Source organism: Rhea americana, unplaced genomic scaffold (assembly GCF_003343005.1).
Source record: "Rhea americana isolate MKP2758 unplaced genomic scaffold, rheAme1 scaffold_186, whole genome shotgun sequence".
NCBI classification, from domain to species: domain Eukaryota; kingdom Metazoa; phylum Chordata; class Aves; order Rheiformes; family Rheidae; genus Rhea; species Rhea americana.
This window is the reverse complement of record NW_028185994.1, coordinates 1344305-1362535: the sequence shown is the minus strand read 5'-3', so window position 1 is coordinate 1362535 and position 18231 is coordinate 1344305. Positions and strand designations below refer to the sequence as shown.

At 34.4% G+C, this 18231-nt stretch overlaps 1 protein-coding gene across 2 annotated transcripts in view; it reads right to left on the bottom strand.

Annotated features, from left to right (window-relative positions):
- Positions 1-18020, bottom strand: part of ZCCHC7 (zinc finger CCHC-type containing 7) — a 116391-nt gene extending 98371 nt beyond the window's left edge. For both annotated transcript variants that reach the window (XM_085302121.1, XM_085302122.1), the window contains exons 1-3: positions 17817-18020; positions 17518-17558; positions 11358-12077 (exon numbers count right to left, since the gene is read on the bottom strand). In XM_085302121.1, coding sequence (XP_085158247.1) covers positions 11358-12054 — 697 coding nt within the window. In that variant the 5' untranslated portion in view covers positions 12055-12077; positions 17518-17558; positions 17817-18020. The remainder of the gene's footprint in view (positions 1-11357; positions 12078-17517; positions 17559-17816) is intronic.
- Positions 18021-18231: the final 211 nt, after the last annotated feature.

Genomic DNA, 18231 nt, shown 5'->3' with positions numbered 1-18231 from the left:
AATAAAAAAAAAAGTGCATACACGCAAGTGCACGCTTGTTTCTTGGGCTTCATTTTTGAATAAAGGATACAGCACCACCACTAGAACATTTAAACATGTAATCTTACTTTCTGTAAGTTTAAAAGTTTCCAAAAAATTTTTGAAAAGAATGGTACACCAAGGATTATATAAAATACAAATATGTAGTAATTAACAACAAAAAAAAATTTACCATCTTAAAATCACAGGCCAGCACAAAAGTATTTCACATAAACACAAAGAATAAATTTTCTTCACTATTAACCCACCAAAATAAAATAGAACATCTCATGTGGGATTATGTATAATGTTTGTCATATATAACAAATATAAACTGAATTGTCTCTCTGCTCTAATTGCTGATATTCTTTATCTATTCATTCAATTTCTTCAATGGCTAATCTTCTTGGCTATTTTAAATTTTCTGTTAAAACAATAATTAGAAATCTAATGAGAAAAATCCTCCCTAAGGCCAAATTTATAGTATATGCTCACTCATTTTTATTTCTGTAAGTGTCAGAAGTATAGTTAAATTAACGAAGAAATTGTGTATGTCAAGAAAGGGCAAGCATTAGGAAAGAATTCATCCTGTGTTAGGCTATCACATTTTTGAAGCCTATCACATAGTTTACAGATATCTTGATAAAGACTGGAAATACTATTTCTCATCTTAAAGAGATTATTTTCAAATATTAGAGGAATCTGTATTCAAAGTTGGCAAYGTTTCTTTCATTGTAGTTCTTTGTGAGGTTACGTAGCAAATAATCCATATGAACACAATTCAAAYGGTAAAATGAAAGTTTAACAAACACATACGTATATATCTCTATAAGCATACGTTTGTAAATGTTTGTGTGTACATGCTTTTGTATGTATACACATACACACATAAATATACAATCACAAAACAGAGTTACATAAAATTGAGCAAGCAGCCACATTTCAAGACACATTCTGAGCCCACCACTGTTACGAAGGGGCGGGGGGGGGGGAAATCCCCACATCTCTGAAGCAGAAGTTTTCAATGTACGAGATATAAGGTTATCTTCCCCAGCTTATCTTCACAGCAGCATCTACACTGGGAAGTAAGTACAATGTTAAAGCAATTACTGTCACTGCAATGGCTGTAAACCCTAAGTATTTCACAGCCTCTGCTTTAAAATGGAAAGAAAATTCTGGTGTTTCACCATGCACGCAGAGTTTTAAAAAGAAACTGAAAAAAGCATCTGGCAGTCTCTATCTCCCTCTGCTTTGTTTCTTTCTTTCTTTTTCTTTTTTTTAAGGAGTTGATGGAGGAAGATTTATAAAGTATTTAGAATGCCTGATGAGAACTTTGCTGTTTCATACGTTTCAGGGCTTTAAAGAAAGCAGAACGTACTACAATAGCCCATGCAACAAAATCAACAACAAAAAAAAGTGTTTACAGCTAAATCTACCTACACTGAGTAAAGAACAGTTTTGTGATCATCTGGCACCAATATGTGCTATATCCAATAAGACCTTTTTAGTGCATATGAGTATATTCCGATCGCCTACAATTTGCTAGAAAAAGTGGTCAAAAGGAAAAAAAAAAACCTAAGTATCAAACTTCACAATGTACAAAGACAACAAAGGAGTACACAGAAATAGCAGGAAACTGGTGACAAAACAATCTTTGCAACTTATGTACATACTATTTTCTATATGTTGCATACGTTGCCTTCAGTGTTTCTGTAACATAAGCCACATAATGATCGTATTCAGTATACAAGTCCACTTGAATATTTAGATCTTTTACTTTGTTATTTTCAATCTTCTAACGATGTCATTGGCACCCAATATATATTCAAGACACTTACTACTGTTGCATAAAATGTTAAATCAGAGACATTAGAAAGGWTATTAAACAAAAAACTGACACACTTGATCACCGTCATACAAAGTGAGAAAAGGTTTAGCCTTGCAGATTTGAAACATTCCTGGTGCTAAAACTTTTCATATATACATAGAAAAGAAGAGTTAAAAATTAAATTCAACAAGACCAAAAATTTTATATTGATTAGGAACACCACTATTAACTGGAACTGCTTAGAATAAAAATTGAACAATGGATTGTTTACATGAAACTCCTAAAACATCCGCTATCTAACTAACTTTCCTCTACTTATATAGATATGTGGCAGATAATATTGCCTCTCCTACCTTCTCTAGAATGGACAGAATTATTAATTAATGATACATCAGAAGAGCAGAAATTAGTCAATGTTGAGAGTTTCCCGGGAAAGACAGAATTTTTTGAACAAATTAAGAACCAGAAAACTGGACGGATTCTGGTTAAAATTAAAACCTTACTAATACAGAGTTTCTCTAGAGATCTGGAGAGTTATTTTGGATTTACATCTGGAGATAGAAACTGTCTCTACACTAAAGAAGCCAACTAACAAGATGAAACAGAGTTTAGTACTTCATTCATTTTAAGATGCACTAGATTGTTGGCTTTTTGGTGATGAATAAAATGATACGTGCATCTAGATACACTAACTAACTGCCTGTAGATGTCACAATTCTTGCCTAGTAAAAGACGTTGAAGAGAATCTTCAGATATTAAATGAATTAATAAAAAGCACGATATTTATAATATTAGACATATCAATTATGTACATTAGCAAAGTAAAAGACAATTATTATAACTATACTAGAACTTAATATTTTCTATTTTATAGATGATTACTAAATACCACACTCACATGATTAACAGTCACTGTGACATTACCACTGTGCAGTACTTTTCTCACTTTTTAGTTAGACATGTACGAAAGTATCTAAAATGCCGTGTGTGGCCTGTTTTGACAATACAGTACTTTGAGTTTTCAAGCCTTCAGTGGACATTCCTATCAGAAAAAAYGTGAGTGAATTCTTTACTTTAAAAAGGTCTAAATTTCTCCAGAAATACGCCAATATAGCCAAAGAGCTCACACACACAAAAAAAAATCTTTTGACATCTTTGTAAATTCCTATCAATCTCAACTGCCCACAGCTTCAAAATATAAGATCAGTTCCACTAAGTATTTCTACATAGAAGAATAAATATAGTAAATTATTACAATAAATATATTTTATTCCTCTTATTAGCCCTTCTATAGTGTATTACTTTTATCTTTGTTCATTAATATAAACCTTTCTCTGTGCTTGTTCCATGCATATGCCCACACGAATATTGTCCCTTTGTAGGTGACCTCAGTTTTCACTTTTTACTTTCCTAACCCAGGGTCATTGTCTTTGGTATATTCTTTTTGTTATGTCTAAGTTATTTACATTTTTTTAATTACTTAAAAATCTTAAACTTCTCCTTTAAAGGGACTAAATCAGTTTCCTGTCACTCTTCAAAAATTCTACTGCAATGTGAGACTTCTTCCCCACCTGTAAGAAACTCAAACAGATAGGGACAAGGAAGAAAGATCAAACTGATGAGCAAAGTGGAAAAAAAATTCCCCTTTTAACAATCAACAGAACAGCAAAAAAGAAAAAAGAAAAAGTGAAAAAGTCACACGGAATATATGACCATGTAAGCATGGGCACTCTTGCAGAAAACCTAGTCAGCAACCTAAAGCCATGGGAAATTTAAATTAGAGCTATGGTCCACAATAGGCAGAGAAATCTGAACAGATAAAAGGGCCTGCGTGAGATTGCAGGTATACTTTATCTAGATCTTTTCAGACTTCCAAAGGAACTCTATTAGTTTTATTTTTTTTTTAATAATCAAGAGATTCAAGTGTATCCATTTTACACCGTAAAGAAGATTAACTTTTTTTTCCTTTAATCAAAATATCCATATGCATGCATCTTCTAAAAGGTAGGTGTATTCCCACTGCTTATTACAGCTTGAGGGTGCATTCTGTTAAAATAATTCATGCACAAAAACCTCCTATTACATTTAAGTAATGTTAATATTCTAGCAAACAAAAGGAAGAACTCCTCCTCCTCAAACTCACACCAAGAGACTCAGCTTGTAGCTTTTCCACTTTTGGGAAAGAAAGCTRATAAAGAACCACAGTAATATATAAACAATCAAATAAAAATCAAAGTTTGTGACATAAACCTTAATTTTAAATTTTACTGGTGTGATCTAGCATAATTCTGATAACTTATTTGTGGAAATAAGTATAAAGTTGCAAAATCTATGTCACTATGCATGAATATTATAAAAATGGAAATCCAAGACTTAAAAATAATGACAGAATTACTAATTAACTACAATGCATCTTTATAAAGATGAACATACTACTACATGCACAGAAACTTTGAAAGCAARAGTACTCACTTCCACAGTTTCTATTTTAATTTTAGAAGCTTYTCCATATAAATAATCAAACAGTTGAGCCCCAGTCTTACCAACTGGTCTTTACAGGCAGCTCTCTGAATTCTGCATGTCTCAGCAAGTCATGTTTGATTCCAGGCCTCAAATCTTTACTGCATTGACTCCTTCAAGAGATATGGAACTCTCTGATAGCAGTAAGAACAAAATCCAACTGAAACTTCAGAACACATTAAGGAAAGCACTATCCTACTTACGTAGAATATCTCAACTGATTTTTATTATACTGAAATGTAAGAGCGATAATAGCCTAATTTCACACGAAAATTCATTTTAAATCAAAGCATCTTCTCTTCATTTCACCGATCCCTTCCAACTGTCCAATCTTAAATGGTTAGATCTCTCTACCAAGAAGAGAATATTTTTAGGTGGCATTCAAATTTTACTTGAGGCTGAAGTGGCTCATTTAAATTCTAAAAACATAAAAATGGACAGCTGAGAAGACATTAATATAGCATGGCCTACAGCGACTGAATTACAATATTTAACAAGCTTCCAAGGTTAGGGTTTCTATGCAATATCTGAAGAAAAGAAAGCAACAGTAAGTATGCTGTTTGCAAATCTTCTGTGTGCAGTAACATGCTATAAAAAAAGCACTCAATTACCACAAAGTAAATCCTTGCTTTTTTTCTGTGTTGTTGTCATAATAATTTGTACAGGGACTACATTAGTAAGTCTTACTGACATTATGAAATGCAGCACAGACAAAAAAAATTAATATTTATCAATAAAAATATTTAATTCCCTAATTTTCACCAAAAATCATTTTGAAATTTGAAAACAACTTTTGATGAAATTTAATTCAGCAATTCTGCAAACTCAGGCATCCAAAAGCACAGGAAAAAAACAGCCCTTTAAATTTTTTTTTCTATGGTATAACTGAATGAAAAAAATCTTGTACACTTTTTTGTAGAAAAAATAACTTGTTGCTACAAATACCAAGGCTCTAAAACACAAACATGCTACCCTTCAAAGGTCAAGTGTTCAAAGTTAGTTGCCAATGAAAAAGGTAAATTAAAGGTGAAAAACAGTAGCGTAATTTTTCCTTTTTCCTTTTTTTTTTTTTTTTAAGAAAGCAGCTTGGTTTTTTTTCCTCTCTTTATTGTTTAAAATACATTAAGGGATTGAATAACAGCATAGAGAAAAGTACAGATGTGGTCAGATTTCTTAATAGCCTCTGTAGTATCACAAAGAGTTAAAAGAAAATTGCTGTTTATGTATCTAGAAGAATCCATTTTAAACACTGATAGTTAACACAGAACTTTTCCTTTTTTTGAGCACAGCTGAAAGAGATTCAACAATAAGTTAAATTTCTCAGAGGCTGCTATTTCCATTTTGACTCTATAGTAAGTTCCACAAGCTGCAGTTATTGCTGCTAAATAAAAAACTCCATCCTACACTGAAGATACTGTTTCGAGGGGAGATACAAAAATAAAACGCTTTCAAATTCCTTTTTACATTTTAGACAATATTTTTACAGTTTCATTGACTACATGAGAGGTGTAGTTACTATGGATAAAGGTCAGCGCACAAAAAGATCCTAAAACCCAGCATATAACATGGAAGTGGATGCCAAAATATAAAGATGGAAAAAACACTTTGGAAATACTATCTTACACTTTATTCGATGGTCACTACTTTTTTTCTGTACAAAGCAGTTTTACAGGTCTGTAAGAGCAAAAGCTGGCCTGAGGTGAAATAATTTATCCCTTTTAAGTTAGCTTTCTTTCAGAACCTTAAACATATATAATACATACATATATATATATATATATATATAAGCTAATGTCAGAGGTCGATCTGTTACAAAATATGAAAATTACTTCACATATTCATAAAGTTATGATAACCTGATGAATTGATTTCAAAATATCTTAGAACAACCCATAAACTTCAGCTGACTTTTGTATACTCTGTTGAGTCTTCTGTTCTTCGTTTGTCTGAATTCATCATCAAAGCTAAAGCTATCAGTAGTAAAGCATTCACGCAATCATAAAAAAAAATTATAAAAGCATAGACATTTCCTTGGTAACAGACTTTTTGCTAGAATTAAACCGATATTATATATAAATAAACATTTGAGTCAGATCTGGAGCACAACTGCTGGAACTATCATGTGCTAGGATTCCAAACAGTATCAACTCCATGCAGAACACATGTAAATTAGTCAAACCAGCTCATGTTGCGTCAACATCTCAAAATGTTATTAAAATGCAGCCAAAGCTGCTAGGAAGGTTCCAGAGCTTCTAATGAGGTTTTCAGTCTGCTGAGCAATGACCACAAAGGGCATTTGAATGTAATGCTGTTTACTAGGAAAAACTGATAACCAGTATTTGTTACTTTTAATAGCAATTTCTAGTGCCAGAAGTAGTATCTCCAATTACACCCTTTTAAAAGTCTCACTATTGTGTTAATAAAAAAAAAAAAAAAACAGGAGAAGAAAACAAACACACCCTTTTTAATATCCCAGCAGAGAACAGTATACACTGTTTTACAGAAACTTTGGATTCAAAAAAAAACATATGAATTGCATGCCCCAAACCTTCCAGGCACGGAGTGCTGCAGGATTAACCTACTTTCTCTGAGGAAGGTATTGGGTGTGCAAAGGATAAAACAGTAAGAAGATAAATTGTTTTCTGTACCCCTTAGTGGCTGGACATCAATGCTGCAGCTTTGAAAACTGTCTTCCCAAAAGCCGAGAGGGAAATAAATGCAGAGATTAGGATTGCTGCTATACGTGGGAGAGAAATATGTTAAAAGAAAGCTTTTAATGAAGGAATGGATGAAAGACTTCCAACTACAGGAGATTAACATTCTTATCATATATACTTTTATTGCAAAGAAAAGGAAAGAGGTGGGAGGGGAGAACCCTCCTTCAAAGACCTGGAACCTTTTCTACACTAAAAATCAATTCAATACATTTAATAAATAGTACAATTTGTAATGACTCACTTTTTAGGCTTTATTCTAGGCATCAAAAACTTAAAAGCTCAGGAAAATTGTACTAAAGACTTAGATTTACTGGATCTTAAAATGACAAATTGAGGGGAAGCTCTTTTTTGAATTAAAGAGAAAAAGCTAGGTGTACTTTTCTAAATGTCATATAAGGAAATCTAAAAAGATGACAAGCTGGGTATAAGTGATATACATAGGAAACCGTATAGAGGTATAGTAAGTATACTCAATCTGTCTTTGAACTTGGTTTACTGCATTTCATTTTAAGAGTCTTGTTCAGGTCCAAACTRTGTGTAATCTCATCAAAGAAAATTAAGTCAGAGTAAGGTGCGTCAAAGCCGCTACAGACACAGCAACTACTTTCCCCTTGCTCCTGAAATCTCCCTGTATAAAACAAGAAAGCCAGAACCCATCTTCATATCACAAATTAAGAATGCTTGTAAATCTATTAGATTTGCTGAAAAAATAGTAAATGTATGACTAAAAGTTGCATTTATAGAAATACAGGGACAAATAATTTTACTTAATGTGGTATTAGACAAAAATAAAAAAGGAATTTGGAAGAAGATCTGAAAATAGAGAAGATGTTTTCATTTGTATTATTTGACCAGCCGTATTTTCAAAATAGTGACTGAAGAAAGGTTTAGGTGAATCCTGGTCTATGATCAAGAAACCAATGCTTAGTTTTCCAAGGCAAAGGAACACCTCTTTCTTTTACAATAAAAGAAGGTCACTGAAATGTGGAGTAGGAGTCTCTTTTTATTGGAGGAGTCTAGAAAGTGTGTTTATAAAGAATATTAAAAATTACAAGGTCATTAGTTTACAGCAGGGTAGGCAAATATGATGTAGAAAAATTAACACACTGAGCAGATATGTTTAATTCCTTTCCTTGAGCAATTGTTTCTGGTTCCAGTGGAACCTCAGTACCTCAATGGCTCAAACACAAAAACAGACTTATCAAATGACTGACAAAACAGGCTCCTCTGATAGTCAAGAGTATTGTTCGCATTTCAGTTGCCTTTTTAATGTGACGCAAACAGGACACTATACCATGAAACTGTCATGGGAGGTCTATCCCATTTACACAGCCATAAGCACTTTCTGGAGAGAAGGGAACAAGCAAGGTTTCACCATGCATTAGATTTTACATTATATCCTTACTAATATTTTTAAAGCCCTAAAACACTAATTTACAAAGTGTGTAATCTGCTAAATATTTGATCTTGTTCTTTAGAAACTCTGAAAACATAACTACACATGCCTCAAAATAATTTATATGAATTAACAGAAAATATCTTTAAAAGGATAATTTTCCAAACAAGTAATTTTTTGAAATTCCTTTCCTTCTTTGAATTTAAACTTTTTATATTTAAGTTTCATGTTTTGTAGTCTATGCAACTTGAGAGGTAATGCTGTGTAAGCTCAATAAACAAATTATGGCTACTTTACCTAATTAAGATCTGTGGCTTCTGTTTCCTAAAACAAGCAACTAGGTTTAAATTTAACAGTATTTTTATGCTGTTTTGGCTTTTGATTATTTAAACACAATAGAATAATTTTATTTTCAAACTGTGTCTCTGCATCACCATCATCATATGTGTTAGAAATGAAACAAGAATTGAACTATACTTTCTAAACAGGAGCTACCTGAATAACATTCACTGAAATTTTAGACAAGGTAGAAAATTATAAGTTTAACCTACAATTCAATTATGCTGTACATTTTACATCTCTGAGTATATTCTTACATTAGGGGTTAGCATTAGAGCATGCTATTCTATTTAACCATCACATATAGTAGATTGAAATACATCATCAATTTGTTTCTTTATACTCTGAAGAAAATATGCAAAAATTAAGACTTTCTGCAAAGTAATACATATGTAAAAAGGAAAAAGCTTAAATGAAAACAAAGATGTGTATAGAAGTCCAGAACTTGGTACAAAACTGCTCTGTATGACTGATGACTGTTCGGCATGTCTTAAATCTCCAAGCATGAGATTACTGTTGGTAACATCATTACTAATGCTATGCAAAACATATGAAGGGGTTTCAGTGCTGAAGTAGTTCTGGAACAGCTTGGAGAATAAAAATCACAGAATAAAAGTAGAAAGTTATATTTATGAGCCTGTTGCATGAACATCTATGACTTGCAATTCAAGCATCTCAAAATAGATGTACATCTCTTACATTAAATGAGACGATTCAAGTTCTGTTCATTTTGACAAGGTTATAAAGAATAGGAAAATTCTCCCTCCCTTATCTGTTTTGAATGCAACTTGGTTATTGTCCAAACCTAGGCCAAAATAAGAAACACATCACTAAATTTGTTATGGAAACGCACCGTAACTAAAGCAGAACTATCTACTGACACTAGCCTAGAATATTAAAGTTGCATTCATTTTTAAAAGCTGCTCTCTGTTAGCATTTCCACACCTTTATTAGGAAAGCACAAAGACAGACATGAATTCTCATATTCATTATACACCCTACAATACCTGACATAATCTTTCTGATAAAGTAATTACAAAATATTTCCAAAAACACATATATGTAATTTTCTCAAGCAAATGTTCAAATATTTTTGGGGTAATCTGTAGAGCTATCATCAGCAATTTCAGCACACAAACCCAAGGATTTACAYAGAGTAACCTGAAAAAAGAAACCTAATTCAACTGTTGCCTGTCCACAGAAACTAATCTGAAAATGTATTAAATTGGCAATGCACAAATTGTATCCCCATTACAGCAGTCACCATATGGCCTGAAGGCCTTCTAAAATACTCAGGGAGAATATTTTAGGGGGAAAAAATGATTTGTTCTAGCTTTGAAGAAAATGTTAAAATAAGAAAAAATAAGAAAATAAAATTTAGCAACTTTGAGTTAAATCCTAATTCTTACAGTTAATTCTTAATAACTGCATTTTACAATCATTAAAAATATTTATAAGGAGAAAAATAGATATATAAATTCTAAATATAATATGGCTAGCTGGGATTGTACAATGGCACCTATATTCTTAGCTAAACCTCTGATATTGCACTGGGAACATGGAGAGTATTTTTTTAATTATCTGAAGTTTGGGTAATCACACCGAAGTCTTTAATCAAGTGTCTGAGATGAGTGCATGCTCCAGTCTATTTAGCAAAGGACTACGGATAATTAAACAAAAACATACACAAGAAACACCCTAGACAAAAAGTTACTGAGTTTGCAAGAAAGAGGTATTCAATTAGAAAAGAAGGAAAGAAAATCTTTCAGTTGTCTCTTCTCAAAGAATCCGTCAACATGTGAACAATATCATTGTTTACACAGTTACCCTGAGAAAAAACTTCACTAGTGTCAATATACAGTTTAGAACTACAGAACAGTCCATTTCTTTCTATTCTTCTCTATCCCCTTCCTCAGTTGTTACTTTCCTTCTCTAGCATGCACCAAAGCTTTAAAAAGAATTTGTGCCTCCACAACAGAGGGGCAATGAGCCAAGCTACACAGGAGGCAGAGGTGCAGAAATTTCAGTCTGGTTTCATCTCACAAAAAGAAGGATGACAAGGCTCCCTAGGTTAAGAAAACTGATTATATTTCTACCCTGCTGCATTTTTCAGAAAACTTGTTATTGTTATGTAATTCCTACTTCTGAATTTCTTTGGTCTTTAGTCCCAAAGCTCTTTTCTTTGCTACTTACTTCGATTACAGTAATAAGCCACTGTAGGCCTTCTTTATCCCCCACACTCCTTATGATAAAAAAAATACAAAAGAAGGTCAGAAAGTTCACAGTGCACATCACACTGATACTATCGCTAAATTTCTAGCAAGAGCACTTTTTACAGCCTATTACAAAATACACTTACATATATGACACTATTGAAATAACAATGCTATAAAACGTTATTTGCTTCATCACAGTTTGCATTCAACACAATACATTCCAATTACTTTCTATTTATGTTCCATTTAAAGCATTGGCATCAATGTCACCGCAGCCAAACTCTTCCTCATACGAAATGATGGTGATAAAAAAAAGTACTAACCTTCACTGACAGAAGTTCCACACCCTTCAAGGTTCAAAATGATATCTTCATCTTTGTCRTCTGCACTGCATCCCAAAAGCATCCAACTTTCCACATTATCACTTTCAGAGATCAAGCTCTCCTCCTCAGCATTTGAGCTATCATCTATTATCATCACATCTTGTATTGCATGAGTTCCAGTAGAAGTAACTGAGTTAAACTTCCTACTAATCCTTTTCCTTTGACTTGAAACTTTTGTGACGGATTCAGCAGGATCCAGGATATTAAACTCAGAAGCTTTGGCATGATTTGGTGTGGAAACTCCTGGACTGACATATTTCTTCTCTGGAACTACAGAGCTTGTTGACTTCTTTGCTTTGCTTTTATAAACACTGTCTTCATCTGGTGTATCAGATAAGATGATGATCTCATGGTCATCAGAAATCTGAATGCCATCATGATCAGTCAATTCAACAATGTTCTTGTCTTCATGCAATTCCTCAGTTAAAAATGAACTCTGACCCCTGATTCCTGCAACATCAGCTTCTTCACTTATTTCCAGTTTGCTGATTTCTCCAAGATTTTGGGAATAGTGGATCTGGCTGTAAAGATGAAATTCTACTTCACTAGTGACACTCTGCTCACTGGACGATTCCTCATGATAAAGTTCATCTTCATACACTTCAATATCCTCTGTGTCTTCATATCCATCAAACATTCTGGGAATAAAATAGACTGTATCTGCAAAAAAAAACCCAAAAGATTTTTATCAACATTATCAAAAATGGACATCCAAAAGTATCTTTCAAGTGACAGATTTGACCTTTTTGAAATTAGCAGGAATTACTAAAATTCTATCTAGATACAGACGATAGGTCTAAGAAGATTTACAGCTACAAAAATGAATTCTCACAACAACAATACAAAAGCTACAGAGTTCTACATACAGAAGATAGGGCTGTGTAGATTTTAGCTGCAAAAATAAATTCTCATAACAACAATAGGAAAAGCTACTTAAGGCAGCATCTTGTTTAATTTTAGCCACTACTTTAACCAGAACTACTTTGACCTCTCAAAGTTGTGTTTAATTTGCTCTCAGTTTCCTCAGCTTTTCTCCATTGGTTCAAATTCAGAGTTCCTGTATGAACTAGGAACCAAATGAAGTGTCTAAATTCCAGTTTTGATCAATTCCATCAGTTCTGATTATTTTGCAACTTGTGCTACTATGTCTTATACAGATGCCTGAAATAACACAAGAGCAACACTCATCAGGATTTTTACAGAAGTAGCTTGGAGCATATCTACATCTGGGTCACAGAGTCACCTAATTAGGCACTTCATAATTTAACCGTAGAACTGAAGTTCAACAGATACGATACAGAAGCACCCAGAAACTTTCTAGCCAAGCACAGGTCTGAAGGTAGTAGAAAAAGGTATAGTAAAGATAGCATACAGACCTGCAACCTTCATGTGTATTAATGTATTGAACTGTCCTAGCAGGATACATGATCGGAGTTACCATGCCATGAATACAGCAACAATCCTCTTAGATCTTTACAAAGCACATCTATAGACAACATCAGAACTCACCAGCCCAACTCAACACTGGCTATGTGATCTCTGTACTGCTACCAGTTATACGTAATTATGTACAATCTTTAATAGTCTTTTTGGTAGATCTAGGATTAAAGCCCAAATTTCTCTTCTCATCCACTTTGCAACACTGCTTATTAAGCAAATGTGTTGTAAGACCTTAGTGATAGGATAGAGTACATCCTTGGCAAGTTTATAGATGATATAAAATTGGGAGGAGTGGGTGATACACCAGAGGGCTGTGCTGTCAGAGGGACCTCAACAGACTGGCAAAATGGACCAACAGGAATCTCATGAAGTTCAACAAAGGAAAACACAAAGTCCTGTACCATAGTACGCTACATCAATACATGCTGGAGGCCAACGGCCTGGAAAGCAGCTCTGCAGAAAAGGATCTGGGGGTTGGACCATGAGCCAGCAATGCACCTTTGCAACAGATAAGGCCAACGGCATCCTGGGCTGCATTTAGAAGACTATTGCTAGCAGGTTGATGGAAGTGATCCCTTCCCTTGACTCAACACTGGTGAAGCTGTATCTGGGATTTTGTGTCCATTTCTGAGCTCTCCAGTACAGGAAATATATGGACATACTGGAGCATGGACACTGAAGGGCCACAAAAATGATTAAGGGACTGGAGTTTCTGTCATATGAAAAGAAGCTGAGAGAGCTGGGACTGCTCAGCCTGCAGAAGAGAAAGTTCAGACAGGATCTTATCAGTGCATACAAATACGTGACGGGAGAGGGAGTAAATAAGATGGAGCCAGACTCCTCTCAGTGAAACCCAATAACCAGAAAAGAGGCAACAGACATAAACTGAAATACTGGAAATTCAACTTAAAAGAAAGAAAGGGTTTATTTTTATTGTGAGCATGGTAAAACACTGGAACAGCTTGCTCAGAGAGGCTACGGACTCTCCATCCTTGGAGATTTTCAAACCCTGACTGGACAAGGTCCTGAGCAACCTGTTCTAGCTTACCTTGCCTTGAACCAAGGGAGTTTGACTAGATAATCTCCAGAGGTTCCTTTTAACTTCAACTACTCCATGATCCCATGATCCCAAAGAGAGAGTGTTAATAAAAAGTTCACTAAATATTCCCTAACAAAACAGAAAATTAAAAGATAGACGAAGTAACTTTGTTTTATTTCATAGGCCACATATTATGGATGGAGAAGAATAAAAGGAGTACTTTCTCTTTATTTCTTTGCTACTCTCAATCCTGGGGAAGCCAGTAAGTTTTTCTGGACATGAAATAAATGTCAGACTGAACTTACTTCTTTGCTTGTGGAAGAAAGTGGGTAAGGTATTGTTTAAGCCCACATAGATATGCAAGTACAAAAATTCAGATTCAGGAGCCTTATATATTAGTAATTTGTGTAATGACAGTATTTAAAGACCCAAAAAACTCTCCTTATGACAGCATCCGTGAGCAGCTCAGGAGAGTCTCTGATCATGACAGAATTGACCTCGTATATTCCTTTATATCAGAAGTCAAACTGAAAATACCTTTTTTCCACAGAAATAAACAAATAATAACAAATAAGAGTACATGTGCAGGAAAACAGTGTACTTATTAGCAATCTATATAGTGTACTCTTGTTCTGTTTAGGCTTCAAGCAGATCAGTATACACTACTCAATCCTCCTTGTACATAAAGCTATGAAGTCACTTTGGTAATAACCTGCTGAGATCAAATTCAAACAGTACCAGAATCATGCTCATTCAACTTTTTTCTCAGCTTTGCTATCTCATCACAGACAATAAAGGTTGATTTCTAATGTGATAAAAAAGCCCTCAAAATTAAACAATGGAGATTTTAATATCTTCTTTAAAAAATGCTCCTATCCACATGATGACCAAGGTATTAGATGTTTAACTTCATGGAAACRCCTCAATACATTAAATTTCTTGAACTCCTGATTAAGATCTCTACTTAGCAAAACAATACATGCAATGGTAATCTGATACATGGATGTATCTACTAATTCCTAGATTCTACCTCTCTCACTGTGTGGGTATTTAGACGTATGCCACATATGCTATGAACAACAATAAACCTATTTTATACTAGTAGTTAGGTATGTTTATATGCTCTATATATGACAAAAAAAGTAAAAACTAGGCCACCTAAACTGTTTTAGGTAGTAAAAATAATAATAATAAAAAGAAGATAGAAAGACATCTGACAGACCAAATAGGCACCTACACTTAAAAATTTCTCTCATCTTTGTATGACATGAGCCTTTCAAATAGATCATAATCCGTTCCAGTCCACAGATTGAGAAAAGAAACAGAGCTAGCTCCAATCAAGCAAATTTACATTATGAACGTCTTGGGACATGGGAAGCAAAAATGAAAGACTCCCTCTGAAGCAGGTGGTAATTTTAGTTATACTCAGAAAGCAAACTTCTTTATTCAAACACTCTTTTCTTCTACTCCTGTCAAACCTTGGGCAAAGTTAGGTAAAGTAAGCAAATGAGCTATTCCTGAAAACATGTATCTAAACACGACTGCTGGATCTCAATTGTCAGAAAATGCCAAAGTAGTTGACTCACAGACACTTCATAAACAAGACAGCAATAAGAAGAGGCAGCCTTGCACTACAGTTGTTTTGATCTATCCTCTTAAGGCTCCAGAAGCTCAAGTTAGATAATGGCGCTCTCTTCTCTCCAATCTACTCAATAACAGAACAGTCAAGGGCTCTTTTTCTCCAATTCAGCATGTATTTCAGGCCACTGTTAAACATCACACCAAATATTATTCTGCAGACATCTAGTTCCACCTTTCATCATCATCAAATAACTACATCCTACCTACCTCCTAATCCTAAAGTGAGAAAAATCTGGTTGAAGTGCTAACAGACAAAAACACTGCCCATAGGAAAGGCAAAAAGAGCTTGACACAGTTTTGCTTGTTTTCCAATTGTTAAAGCGAAGGAATCTCTTACTCAAAAAGACATTTCTGGCTGCCAGGTTTCCTTTCAGAAGTGGAAAGTTTAGACTATGCACAATAGTACAAATCGTTTTGCTACCAGCTAGACTACAACAGAGTAATTCCTCTGTAAAACCATGTAAAAAAATAAGCAGATCCTACACAGAATAGCTGATTTTGYAGTAATATAGACTACAGAGAGCATAACACACAGATATTTCACACTTTGAAACTGGCCTCCCTTACTTAAAAAAAGAAAAGAAAAGAAAAAAACTTCAAAGCCTAGTGTGTGGGAGAACCCTATCCCTTCATCAACAAGAATCCTACTGTTATCTGAACCCACAGCACAGCCTTCCATGCAAGCAAAACTTTCCTTAGAAATACATAACTATATCTCTGAAAGGTCCTAAATAAGAACCTCTCAATTAAAGGGCTGCTGTTGTTAAATTAAAAAAAGGGGGGGAGGGGCAGACAAAAAACCCAAACCTCATTCATCTAAGCATTTTTCAACAGAACTCCTGATGAGGGTGTTGGGGAAAGAGAGAGGAGTAAAGTTTCTCAGATCATGTACAAAGTGTGCTTGACAGAATATTTTGTCTAGCTATTAAAAATAAAATCATCACCACTTGATAAAAAAACAAAAATTGGCAGCAATACTGTCACAATCAGAAGCAAGATGCTAATGCTGACCTCAAGGTCACGGAAAAGAGCACTTAAGTTACTCAGAACATCCAAAGCAATTTTCAAATTGCATGTAGGAAAATGCTTCCTTAGCCAAAATTTCAAAGTAGTTTGGGACACTCAAACATAACATGAATGTAGATGGTGTGCTGAGTAACTGCCAGCCTAGGCCAATGTTTCCCACGCCATTACTGCTTCATGCACCTTATTTCCTCCTTTCCTCTGCTTAACTTCCTTCCACTGTTTGTTCTTCTTCAACTCTTAAAAACTTTCAGAGCCCGCATAGTAACTTTTCTCTCTTTTCCTCTTGCCATATGAAATATACATTCTGCTTAACTTCAGAATCTTTCAAAAACCTCTGGAATTCCCTTTCAAAAAACCCAATATTGAGGACTTAAAAGAAAAAAAAAAMCTTAATTGCAACGAAGAAACCTGTTTATCCTTTACTGATGCAAAAATAACTTTTCAGAATACTAGTGCAGTATTGCCGCAACACCTAAGGTAAGACAGACAGCCTTGGGATATCTAGAGTAATGCCCTGAATGGACATGCTCAACCTAGAATAGAAATGTTCTCACAGAGAAACATTTCARAACAGCTATCATGAGAAATATCATGATAGCTATTCCTGACAATTTCCATGGATCAAGTCCTAAAAGGTAGTAATTGTTCTGATTTCAAGTAGTCAAGAAAAAGGAAGATAGCACCATAAAGCTGATGATTACACTATCTATTAGCTTACTTTAATTACTTCTGGCTAAACTTTGATACCAGTTTCTTCCAAGGATAACTTGTACTGCACAGTGCCAAGAGAGCTCAAACTCATTCTGTGATATTGATTTACTGTGTGTTTCAAAAAATGGTTCTCTTCCCTAAATTTGTTCCATACAGTGCAAATGAGTCTGAAGGAACAACAAAAAAAAACCAAACAAACAAACAAAAAAAAGCTTTGGAGAACAGGTTAATAAAACATAATACCTTCAAGAGATCACAGGAAAATGTCTTCCACCCCCAAAATCCTGAAGAAAAAAAAAAGTTATAAAAAACTAAGTTTATTTAAAACTTTGGGGAAGATTGTTTTCCTTCTGACAAACAATTTTCAGAATCATGTTTAATGATTAGTGTACAATCATCTTCAAATGAATAGATTTAGATCAAGGATGAATTAGATCGGAGGACCTTAGCACAGCTATACCAATCAGAATGTTTCCAATGTAAAAGAAATACAGAACTGGAGTTCCTGGGATAGCCAACAGGAGAAAAAATGATGACTCAACTCGTACGTATGCTGCTGATGGCTGCGTTTTATGCAGCAGCAGAACACAACCTTTAAGTGAGACCTTCATGAAACTGTRTCCATTCCTTTCCAAAGCAACTTCCTCCTTAGGATCTCTAACAGGGTACTGTGTTCAAGATTGGAGACGCCAAAGTTTTAATGTGCCTTTGTTCCTTGAGCTCATTTAGAAGTTAGGACAAGCTACAGTCAGAGACAGACACTAACATAAATGACAAGTGCATTTGTTTAATGGCAAGCAGGTGTAAATTTAAGACATTTAGCTCTACTAAAACCTGTACTAATACAGCTGGCAGAGTCCAAGCTACCTCCACACAGTCTTCCTTTCCGGTAAATAAATTAAAGTAGGTATGGGAACTACAGGCTTCMGGGGCAGCTCCCAGGGCTTCCTTCCAGCT